The sequence below is a fragment of the Sceloporus occidentalis genome, unplaced genomic scaffold (genome assembly GCF_023333645.1).
Source record: "Sceloporus occidentalis isolate IW3139 unplaced genomic scaffold, rSceOcc1.0.p SCAF_214, whole genome shotgun sequence".
Classification (NCBI taxonomy): Eukaryota; Metazoa; Chordata; class Lepidosauria; order Squamata; family Phrynosomatidae; genus Sceloporus; species Sceloporus occidentalis.
The window spans coordinates 844,191-855,942 of NW_028317194.1; the positions used below are offsets into that span (position 1 = coordinate 844,191).

The 11,752-nt window shown below is 46.5% G+C and overlaps 1 protein-coding gene across 1 annotated transcript; it reads right to left on the reverse strand.

The window, feature by feature from the left end:
• Nucleotides 1-1,133: 1,133 nt before the first annotated feature.
• Nucleotides 1,134-11,311, reverse strand: LOC149277440 (arrestin domain-containing protein 1-like). The gene is made up of 8 exons (XM_089502891.1): nucleotides 11,194-11,311; nucleotides 5,672-5,782; nucleotides 5,140-5,190; nucleotides 4,771-4,925; nucleotides 4,192-4,374; nucleotides 3,869-4,045; nucleotides 1,493-1,910; nucleotides 1,134-1,192 (listed from the first exon to the last, which is right to left on the reverse strand). Exons 1-8 carry the CDS (start codon nucleotides 11,309-11,311, stop codon nucleotides 1,134-1,136), a joined length of 1,272 nt encoding a protein of 423 aa, XP_089359017.1.
• Between the last annotated feature and the right edge of the window lie 441 nt (nucleotides 11,312-11,752).

Consider the following 11,752-nt stretch of genomic DNA (forward strand, 5'->3'; position numbering starts at 1 on the left):
ACAGTATCTGAAATATTTGCAATATACCTAAATATTTGCCTTAATTACTTTCTATGGCTCCACAAAGAGACTTCCACGTTAGAAGGCACAGGGAATGTTAAGAGGGCAGCAGGAGCTGCTTTGGTAACAGAGGTGCGTTGTTGAAATATAGCCATACTTTTTTATTGGTTATAGGGGTAAAATTATATTTATTATTTAATTTATTTCATTTTTTTTTTTTAAAAGGGACATACATCATCCTTTATCCTAAACCTGCATCAGTGGAAATAATTATCCAAGTTTAAGAGTTTTACATTTTATGGTGGTCCACAAAAAAAAAACAAAAAAATAAAAAACAAAACAATTATTAAATTGCTGGTGCAAGATTGTTAAGCACCATTAATCCCCCTCGGGTTAAGATATGGAAGTTGTGCAAATATACGATAGGTTCTGCTTTCACGCGGATACGTTATTTAAGACTCAAGTGCTTCTGGATACATTTAAAAGCCACCAGCGAGGAGAGATTCCGTCCGAAGAAGGACATACCGTAAATCTGGCGATATTCGGATACAAGGAAGTCGGTTTAAAAAGGAAAAACGGAACGTTTTATGATCAAATGATTGCACTAATTCCCTGATTTTGAATTGTACAATTATTTTTTTCCTCCGTTTGTTGAGAGTTCAGTTGTAACTGAATATAAGCAGCGCAGAGTATTGAGAGTCACATTTCAGAAACTGAGTGGATTCTCAGAACACTGAAAGAAAAAAAAAAAAAAAAAAACTAAATGGAAAAAAAAAAGTACACACGAAAAACAAAATACTTTTTTTTTTTTTACAATTTCAGTCCACTGACCTCTCATAGATATATATATTTATAATTTCAGTTTAATAAGGCATCACAGGTGTTTAAAACATTATAAATTAGCCCCCTCACAAGGAAAGCCATAAGTCACTAGTTATTTGCGGGCCGCATCGTCTCATCGCCGTTGGGTGGGATACAAAAAAACCAGAGGCTATTTCATGTGAAGAGGAGGACAGTTAAAACATTCATAAAAAGACTCGAAAGAAGACAAAATGTGCAAAAATCAAAGCAGAACGAGAAAACAATATCCATCCTCCGGAGAGTTGCGTCTTCTTCGCCGCGGAAGATGGCGGTTATTCCCCATTGCTGACGTTGGTGCTGCTGCAGCTTTGTTCATATGATGGCGGAGCGTCTGGGGGAAAGAAAAAAAACCCATTAAATAAAGAACATTACTGGGGATGTAAATGGTGACATTTATTGCTTTTCAACAAAAATTTTAATTTATTTTCAAATGTAAAATTCAAAAATTCAAATGATTAAACTACACAACAAAGATCTTGGTGCATAGAATGATTTGGCTACGGCGAGACCAACAGTAACCACCATGGTAAACTGGTTACGAAAACTCATTTTTATTTAAATTTTTCTTGAGCTGGATGCTGAATTCACTGCCACGTAGATGAAAAAGCCTGTAATATGATATAAGACGTACCGTAGGGATACCCCCATGTGCTGTACTCGGGGGGAAGGATAAGCGCACTGGCCGTGGGGACCGGCACGACGGCTCCGTCCGCAAAGTACGGGACAGTGGCTCCAGTGGACAAGCAGAGGGTAGGGTGGGAAGGAGAGCCCATCGTCTCTGGTTCTCCGTTGGAGTTCGGGAAGCTGAGTTCGGGGGCATAGCTGAAAGGGACGTGGGACTGCTGCTGCGAGTGGCACTTGGTGGGAAGGGATACGTTGTCCATGGGTTGGGAACCGCCTGCCTCGTCGTCTGCGGGAGGCGCGCTTGGAACGACAGGGGAGGGCATGTGAGAGATGGAATGTCTCGGGCCGAGACGCGAGAGATTGACCGGAATGTTTCCGATGTAGAGCGGTAACGTCACCGACGCCTCCGGGCTCTTCACCGTGACCTAGAAGGAAGAGCAAAACCTTCAATCCAATGAACGTCAAGATCATAGAAGACAAGAAGTTCCTACACACACACACACACACCCCGGTACGTACGCACGCACGCACACACACACACACCTGTACCTACACACACACCCCGGTACGTACGCACGCACAGATATTTGTTCTTCACAAGTTCTCGGAATTGTAATTCAGGTAAAAAAAAATTCAGGGAAGGCGATATAACTGGGGTTGGGAAGGCAGGTTCCGCACGTCGTCCCGCCTCGCAGGAAAGGAATTCATCAGGAAAAAAAGTGCAAACCAAGGCAACAAAGCCTCTCAGTCCGTGTCTATGGTTACAGAGAACAAAAAAAGGAATCTCTGATTCAGATGGAAAGAAAAGGCCAGGTGTTTCAGGTCACCAAAATACCCCCTACAAACCCAGAACCTGCCGGCAGATCGGCCCCAATCGGCCCCTGTCTAGTCGCCCGTCCCTCCTGCTGTAACTGTAATGTAACGTCTATCCCTCACTGTATTACCCTCTACCGCTTCTCCTGGGAGTTTTTACAGCAGGAGAAACTGGTGACTAGACGGGGGCCGGACGGGGCCGATCTGCCAGCAGGTCCTAGGTTTCTATTTGTATCACTGATATTTACGGGATTACATCGCACCCTGCAAGTCACAATCAGCGCTGGGTTCCGATCTCCGAGTAACAAGTTACAAAGTTACTATTTACGAAACTTTTTGCAACAAATATTATATCAACATTCCTTACATCATAGGACAATAAAAGCGCGGAGGGAGGATCCAATCGGCTGAATACAAGATTAAAGGGACAGAACGGATGTCCAAGTCCCGCAATAATGTCCTTTATAGAATTTTTTTTTTCCATGATATTTATTTCAATATAATCATGATTTTTCAGCACCCTCCCCTCCTACCCTTTTTCCACTCATTTTGCTCGTCAATATTACGTAGTGAATGAAGATCAGGTTATCTTGTGAACAGTAAATGACTCTTTCCATGGATGTGTTTCCATGGAAACACAGATTACTCAGCAAATTCTCCAAACCAGCCAAAAAAATGCAATTAAAAAATGTTAAATATTTATATAGGGATTATTTTCTTTTTTTTTTTTTTCAAAAAGCCATAAAAAAAAAATATGTATAAATATATATATATAATATTACTAGTCAATTAGAGATTAAAAATGACTGACATCACTGGGAGCGTTGGGGTGGAAGTCTTTGGAAATGCGGCCCGGCCCAGAACGGGAGGCCCTGGGAGAGCGCGGAGTGCGAAGCGATGCTGGGATTGCTTGATATTCGGTGATTTCTCTTCCTCCGAGAATTCTTAAGTGTTTGCGCTGAGTGAGTCACAGTTATGGGATCAATAAACTGCTCGCTTGTAATGAGGTCACCATGGATACTGTAAAAGCCGCTCGTCTAGAGGGACGGTGACCGCAGACAAACGAATGCTATTTGCGCTCCACAAAAGAGGTTCGATGCATCGACGCTTCCCACCCACAGGGGGCAGCGCGAGACCCCAGAGCCTGCGAGAAAAGGTTCTTTAGCTGTTCCTGAACAAGATATATTCCAACTTCTGCAGGGATGAGACTTAAAGGAGAATCTCCGCCATTTATTCCTCGTATCCGATATAAAATGACATTTTCAAAAATATTTTGCAGTTTTCTTTTTTACCCCAGTTGTAGTTTTTGACCCCATAATATGTTTTCAGTTCTCGCTCTGTTATCTGACCCCCGATCTACTAAACACCCGACTCTATTGTGGGGGAACAATAGAATGGCTCAGTCTTAACTGTCCACCCAGACTCTCTGACTAATGAAAGTCTATGGAGGAACGGACTTCATTAGCATTGCCATAAAGCCACCGTATCTTCATACACACGCACACTGCAGCTCTACTCGGAGGCTAGGGATGGATTTTAGGGATTGTACGGTTAACGAGGCAGCTCTCACCTGGAGGTAGTAGTCTATATGGATGAGATTGCAGCCCTGTAGGATGGATTGTGGAAGGGCCGGCACCAGGATCTGCTCGTCCCAAACCGCATGCTTCCACGCTTTCACCGGCGCTCCTTCCACCTCCGCGATGGTCCTCAGGTCGTAAACACAACGTTTTGACTTGTAGGCAACTTTCTGAAGATGGACAGGGAAAAAGTAGCGAGCGGGTGATCGGGGAAACCAAGGGAAACTCAAACTCTTCGATCTACAAAGAAAATCCTTTCTTCTGCGAGTCCCTCAGCTTCTCCATACCCCTGAATCATTAAAAAAAAGCCTCATACCTGGATAAGACTCGCCACGATGGCTCCCGTGTCCCTCCCCGACTTGTTCTCCAGCTCTGCGTGGATTTGGATAGGTTGTCCTACCACGTAACCCCTCAGGTCCGTCGTCACCTTCAGCATCAGCTGCCCAGACTTCACCAGCTTGTAGTTAAACTTCTTCGTGGCCGTCGCGCAGCTCAGTTGCTGGAACGAAGCAAAAAAGGCAGCAAATTACACCTTCCGGCCAATACCGGGATCTGACCCATAAACGTTTAACAATGCGCCTACACCTGAACCCCTTATATTCATGACCCTATGTCTTGAAATGAAGCCCGACATGGTTCATGGAAGGAATCAGAAGCATGGATAATGAAAGGATAACGAAAGGGAAACTGTAAGATGCCTCTGCTTCCAGGCCGAGGAGGTCTTTGCATGAGCGGCGGTCTGGCCATCGTGCCGTATTCTAGTATCCGTCGTGGGAAAGAACGTGATGTACATCTCCACCCAACGCCAACCAGAAGAACATCAATTCTCGTTAATCCTTCAACGACCTGGTTGGTTGGACCCCCTTATTGATCCAGGATAAGAAAAGAAGCCCACCTCGATTTCTGGGATTTCGTTGAGGTCCAAAGGTCTCAAAATATAGAAGAGTTTGTTGCTTTTGTAATCTTTGGAGAGCCTTCGAGTTTCTATCACAGCTCGGATCTGGTGCATGACCTTCCCAAACGGACCCTCAAAAGAAGTGGGCGCGGAGGCTGCGGAAAACAACAATTACTCTTAATATCAAGCCGAGTCCGGACTCCAAAAGACCATATGTTGAAATATTCCTATACATTAACTCCACCGAAGGCGTCTACAATGAATACTCCGAAGCCATAGATAGCTGTGACCCCCCCCCCTCCCGTCCCCCCATGATCACACTCACAGTCTTGCTTGTTAATAAAATATATATATTTAGTCTCGACTTACTGGGTAGAAGGAACTGGAATGGGAAAGAATGTTCTCCAGGCTGGAGGGTTCCTGAAACACAAAAATAAGGAAAACATTGTAAAGAAGCGATGTTTCCGATACATGAAAATAAATAAAAGATACTTGAGTTACTCGACGTAAAGAAATATTGGATGTTGGATTGATGTATAGACAGAAAAACACTAATAATGTATCTATATAAGAGATCACGGAGTAAGAATGATTTCAGCCATCTGCTGCTCCGGAGGAGATTTAAGTGCATGCGCGACAACAACTTGTGATGAGGTTTAGGGGTAGCAGATGGTCCACGGACCCTCCGGACAAGACCTGCGTTCAATACGCAACCGTGACTTACATCCTTAGAAAACAAACATACATCTTTTTAAAAAAGGTTTTCTATTTTCGCCGTATCCCCTGGATTTCACAAAGTTAATGTGTGCTAAAAATTGGCTCCCCCCCCCCCAGATTGGCTCCCCCCCCCCCAGATTGGCTTGTACGTGCGGAGCGCTCAACATCTCGTGTTTTGGATTACCTTTATCAGCCAGCGAGAAGGTGCTGTGGAAATACTGTTCCTCCACGTTCCAGGACGAGTCGTTTACTTTGTTAGAGACGCCGCAGGTCCCCACGCAGCTCACCTTGATGGCTGCAGAGAAAAACAAAGCACCCGGGCATAAGATAATCAAAAGCAACGGTTCGGCCGGACGGGGGAAGCAATTTGCCGTTGCACATTCCTCCACCGAGCAATTCCTGGACGGCGGATCACAGTACCGCACGGAAACAGGAGAGCAGAGCAGACAGGGCGTTAAAGATTCCGGTCACCCGAGTTCAAGGGCTTTCTATAGAGTTTATGTTATCGTCGACTCGCATATGCAAATAAACCGCCGGGTACTTAATTTGCATATGAAGGCGTAGGATTGAGCAGGCGGGGCTAATAAACAGAGGGTTATATTTGGAATCAAAAAGGTTGGCCAACTAGGACAACATGTAATTCCTCCCCGAATTCCTTCCCCCACACCCAACAAGCGAGGGGGACAAGGGAGAGTCTAGTAAGACATTTCCTTTTGCCGTTTCCATCGCGCCTTTAACAGAAAAGCAGGGCTTCTCCTGCAGGAAGGGCACGCCGGCCCTGGCAAACGTATAGTTAATATAGCGACGTCATTTCGGTTATGTTGAGATGTCCAGCTAAGATGCTGTATGCAAATGAACCAGCAGGAAACAGCTCATTTGCATATGGCGACGGCTGGGGTCATAAGGAATTCCAACATATTCTGTAGCGTTGTACACGGACGGGGGGGGGGTGTTTAAACAATAACGTTTAAAGAATTTTCGGCGACCTTCGACCCGTCGGCGTTATTACAGCGAGGCGTTCAGACAGGAATTTGTTACCGATGTGTCCAACGGAGAGCAGGTATATAACACGTATGTAACACGTGACCACATACCGCAGGGTGTATGTAATCCGGCACCGCAAGATCACGTAAGGCCATTTTTAACCCTTTCCTCTACAAAACTAATCCTTAGACATAAAGGCACGTCAGAACTTTGAGTCAATAATAGTTTATGGGAAGCCCTTAATTATAATAAATCTAACATTAGAAAGAGAAAAAAAGTACACTTATGGCAGGGAACAGGTTAATGTTTAACCCCTTCCTCTTGAAGTCGAAGGGGCAATTAGTTGCCCTGGTAACCGTATAAAGCAGGTCCTTTCTCTTGGGTTTTAAATAAAACCCCTGGTCTCCTGACATCACAGACCCAGCGAAGGGTTAAAAAGCACTAAAAGGAGTCAAGGTTTAATCCAACATTCGAAACGTGTAGTTCTTACAGGGAAGGGATTATCGTCTACCGACAACAAGCTATTATTTTTACGAATTTGTTTGCCGAGCTGTGTTAGTCACCTCCAACATGTTCGCAAAAATACATCACAGCAAACATGTTTCTATTTTTATTTGTGAAATTGTCCCCGCAAACCATGTTTAATGCTAATGAAGTCCGTCCCTCCATAGACTTTCATTAGTCAGAGAGTCCGGCTGGGTGATTAAGGCTGAGCCATTCTATTGCTCCCCACAGGCAGTATGATAAGGAGTCAGAGAGGGGGGGGGTTAGTAGATTGGGGGTCAGATAATCGGCTAATAATTTCCTTCCAACGTTTTGGATGTTCTGCGGTGATTTATGTACTTGATACAAACGTTTTAAGAATGATTATTATTGGATACTTTGTATAAAAGAATTTGGCATCACCGCAAACGGCTCCCAGGGTTATTATTAAACAGAACGCCCCGGGAGGAGAAATAAAATCACTGAAACTTCCTGAAACTCGCACAGTTTAAAGAGTGAATCGGTTACCCGCGGTATCTGATCCCGCTGTTTGCCGAAGAACAGTCCTTTTCATACTGTAATAAAATACGCGGAGGTCGGGGGTCACGCCGAGGGTCGGGGGTCGGCTTCGCTCAGCAAACAAAGCAGAAGTCAGCATTTAGTGGTTTGGCCAGAACTTTCCTCACGCGATGAACCGGACCGACAGCAACCGAAATACTAAGATCTCAACATGTCCGGCCCAGGGGGAGAGAAGAGAGAGAGTGAGGAGAGAAGAGAGAGGGGATATGGAGTAGATAAGTGGCGCAGCCTCCCAGCAGAGGTGATAGAGGGTAATACAGCAAGGGTATTAAACATGCATGGGATAGACATACGGCTCCTGAATCTAAGACGAGACCAACGACTGATTAAGGTTTGAGTCTTTACAGCAGGAGAAACGGGTGACTAGATGGGGGCCGGATGGGGCCGATCTGCCGGCAGGTTCTGGGTTTCTATGTTTAGACCTGTCCTGGTGAAACACCTTTAGTTACAAGGTGTAACGTCTTGCATTTAAGCCGCCGCTCCGGGGTTGTGATTTTAAGCTGCGGTCTTCTGTTTGGCCCCTCCTGGCCCCCCCGGACACGTCCCCCCCCCCCCCCGCAGACCTTCATTATGACTAACGGTCTCGTGATGCATCCAGCAACTCAACATCCCTCCAATTAGTTTTCTCTCTGACCTCACACAGAGCTCTCGTTATTAAGTTATAGAACGGCTGCTGCACCCAACCTCGCAGCCCCTCGCCCACAACACCCATTCCCAGCGGCCGACCCCCCCCCCCCGACATCCTTCCCCCCAGCCCTGACACCGGATCGCCCCGTTTACCCCCCTCTCTAACTGCAAACAAAGGAGAGACCTTGGCATCGCCCCAAACCCTGAGTCGCACAAAACCTTCCTCTTAGATCTCCAGCCCTCCCTGAGCTCTCACCCACCCGCCCCTCTACAACACCCAGCACACAAACAGTTAAACGACTATAATCCTACCAAAAACTCGTTTCCAGATTAGAACATTTAAGGATTAACCCTTTAATGCATCAAAAACAGCATTTATTTATTTTAACCCTCTCTGGACTTCTCTGTTGCCCCACAGCCTGCTGCGCCCGCCCCCTGGCGAAAGCGTTACCATGACAAATAACGTGCATTTCTGGAGACTTCCTGCATGTAGATTTTCATCTGAAGTTTTAACCAAAAACTTCTGCTTTTTATAGCAAAATCTGTCTGAAAAGTTACCTTTTATTTATGTCAGAAAAGGGCAGGAATTCTTCTCTGCGGCGTATGAAAGAACAGATTTGCCCCCAACAGGAATCCTGATTTTTATTTTATTTGTTTAGTTATTAATAATGCATAATATTTATTAGCTGAAAATGTCTAATATCACAGGAGGGGGAGGGGAGACAACAGAAAAATATTTAATTGTAGCAAATAAATCATTTAAATAAAAAGATACAAAAAACCCTTATTGATTAAATGTAACGTTATTGATATATAATTATCATATACTCAATGAGCTGCAGATATAGCAGCCCCTCCCCCCACGCCGTACACCCAGACCTCACCTGCATTAATGATTTAACCCTTCGCATGCCACACAATCCATTTCCGGAAAGGAGCCTATAATTAACTACTAAAGTGCTGCACTTTCGAGAGATCTGACGCGCTTTTAATGCCCCTTCACCAAAGCACTGCAAGAGTTAATTCCGCATTGATGAGATGGAACAGAATAAGAGGGTTCCTTGTAATGGAAGGGGGTTTATTTTACTGAGAGGGTGGTGGATAAGTGGAACAGCCTCCCAGCAGAAGTGGTAGAGGGCAATACAGTGAGGGTATTAAACATGCATGGGATAGACATACGGCTCCTGAATCTAAGACGAGACCAACGAGTGATTAAGGTTTGAGTCGTTACAGCAGGAGAAATGGGGAGACCAGATGAGGGCCGGATGGGGGCCGATCTGCCGGCAAGTTTAGGTTTCAGCTACCCCCCAAAAAAATAAAAAAAATCATTCAGCATCTGAAACCAGAGAAGCTGGGAAACGGCTCCGTGCGACGTGGTTCAAAAGGTGGAGGATGATGGGAATTAATGTCCAGCCTCCGCATTTTGGGATGCACTCGCTGATTAAAACCCGGCGGCTCAGTCTTCTCTGTCCATCTACCCAACGACCCCACGTGACATTCTTTAACGCCTTAAACTCTGCATTACTCCTACTGCTTCTGCCAGAAGGCCATTCCAGGTATCTACTCCCTTTCTGTTAAATAACACATTATATATGTCACAGACAAAAAAAAAAATGTACAGGATGCAGTTAATTTCCAACAAATCAGAAAGCGGAAAGGGTTCTATTTGTGGTTAATGGGCGAGTCGAAGGGTTAAAAGTAACATTAGATAGGACGCAGGCCGTCATCTGTTCTCACAGACGCATTCTGTAACCGAACACGGGGCGGAAAAACAACGAGACGAATACGTCACAGGAGGGAAGCAGTGAATGTTAGTACACCGCTCCGGAGCACGGCGGCGATACAGAAGTCAGAAAAGCCACAGCCTCCTGTTTGTTAAAAGCAAAGCGAATAAAATGTATCGGATCTCCCCAGACTCCAGAGTTTAGTTTTGTTGCTTCCTTGTATGACATCATCACAAAAAAAGTCATCATCTAGTAATTTTTAGTAAACAAAAATAAAGTTACGTTTATGCAGTTTTTCCTTTACAGAGAGGGAAAGCGAAGCTACTTTTTATAAAAAAATAAATAAATAAATAATAAACAACAAACAACAACAACTGTATAAATAAACAATAATTTCAATAAAACAATTGGGCAATAACGTGGGGAACGCCGCGTTCCGCTGCCTGCGATTAACCGTTGGGTTCCCAGTAACAGAAAAGGGTTTTCGTAGCATCGAGGAGGTTAAAGAACGAGGGCGGCCCCGAGGGCCAGGGGGTGTTCCGCACACCTGCTAGAACCGGCCTGGACACACGAACCAGAGGGAGCTATTTTAAGGAACGAGGGGGATGGTAGACGGGGAGGGAGAGGTCCTGGTGGCCTGTACAGGAGCGAAGAAGAGCGAGAGGCCCCGGCGTGTGACAGGTCTGGATGTCGCTCGGGGAGGGGAAGGGGTTAACCATAATCTGGATTAGTCGTTTGTATGTGGAGGTCAGGGTTAAATGCGGGAAGGGTTAAAGGCGATGAGGTGGTTCTTATCTGCCGGCAGGTTCTAGGTTCCTATGCTTCGATCTGGTTGAGTCCGGAACCGGCAGCACTCTGGTTTCTAAGAGGGAGCGGGGCCCTCGGCGACACCGGAACTGGCCCAGTCACCGGGGTTATTACATGTGACATGGTCAGGGGTAAAAGCCGTCTGGAGGGGAGGGGGGGGGGCAGCTGGGGTAAATCTAGGAAGGAATGGGGCACCTGATACATTGTAACAAGGATTAACCCTGTGTGGGTGGGATGATCATGTGATTGGGGGGACTGGGCATATTGTGGGCAGGGTTATGCCTGTGTGGGTGGGATGCTCGGGGGCTGGAGGGTTCTGAGGTGCTGGTTCGGACCCAGCCCATGAGGTTATTTGGGGGGGGGGCAGATTTGGGGTTCAGCTCCCAAAGTGATTGTTAAAGTGACCCCATGGTGGCAGAAGAGCCCAGAGCACGGGCAGCGGGGTACATTCTCCCTGCCCCGGGGGTAGGAAGCCCTGGCACCCCGGGAACGGCCCACTCACCTTTGTAGGGCAGGGCAGCCTGGGTCCGGATGGTGACCGTGCCGGCAAGCGCCTCCCCCGGGCTGTAGATGACTCTGCTGTCCCTCAGGCTGATCTCGAAGAGCTGCACTTTCCCCATGGCCGCCGGTACAGCGCTGGGCACACTGCGACGGAAGGCACGGCGCCCGCGACCACACTGCTAGATGGCACTGCCCCTTGACGTCACCGACACGCCCCCACACTGCCTGGACCGCAGAGGCCCCGCCCACGCTTGAATTCCAGCCAGGCAGGCCACGCCCACAGCCTTATCACCTGGAGGAGAGCGTTCCGGACAGAGCTGCAAGTCTGCAGCTACAACCCTCATCACTCTCAGCAAGCCAGAGGTTCGATCAGCTGCAGCAAAGAGTCTCAGCCAAGGGCAGACATGTTGTGGGTTACAACTCCCATGATTATCAGACAGCCAACAGCCTGAGCAGCTGGAGCCAGGCCGGCTACAACTCCCATCACTCTAGTCAGCTGGAACACATGTTGTGTACATTTGTGGAATGAGATCCATCACGTTACAAATCCTCCCCGGATT

What these genes read in the sequence shown, in the direction of transcription:
- LOC149277440 (XM_089502891.1), bottom strand. Translation starts at nt 11,311, where the DNA reads ATGGGGAAAGTGCAGCTCTTCGAGATCAGCCTGAGGGACAGCAGAGTC. An exon ending in GGCTGCCCTGCCCTACAAAG is followed by an intron (nt 5,783 to 11,193) that starts GTGAGTGGGCCG and finishes TTTTCTCTGCAG; the next exon opens with CCATCAAGGTGAGCTGCGTG. An exon ending in ATTCCAGTTCCTTCTACCCA is followed by an intron (nt 4,926 to 5,139) that starts GTAAGTCGAGAC and finishes TGTTTTCCGCAG; the next exon opens with CCTCCGCGCCCACTTCTTTT.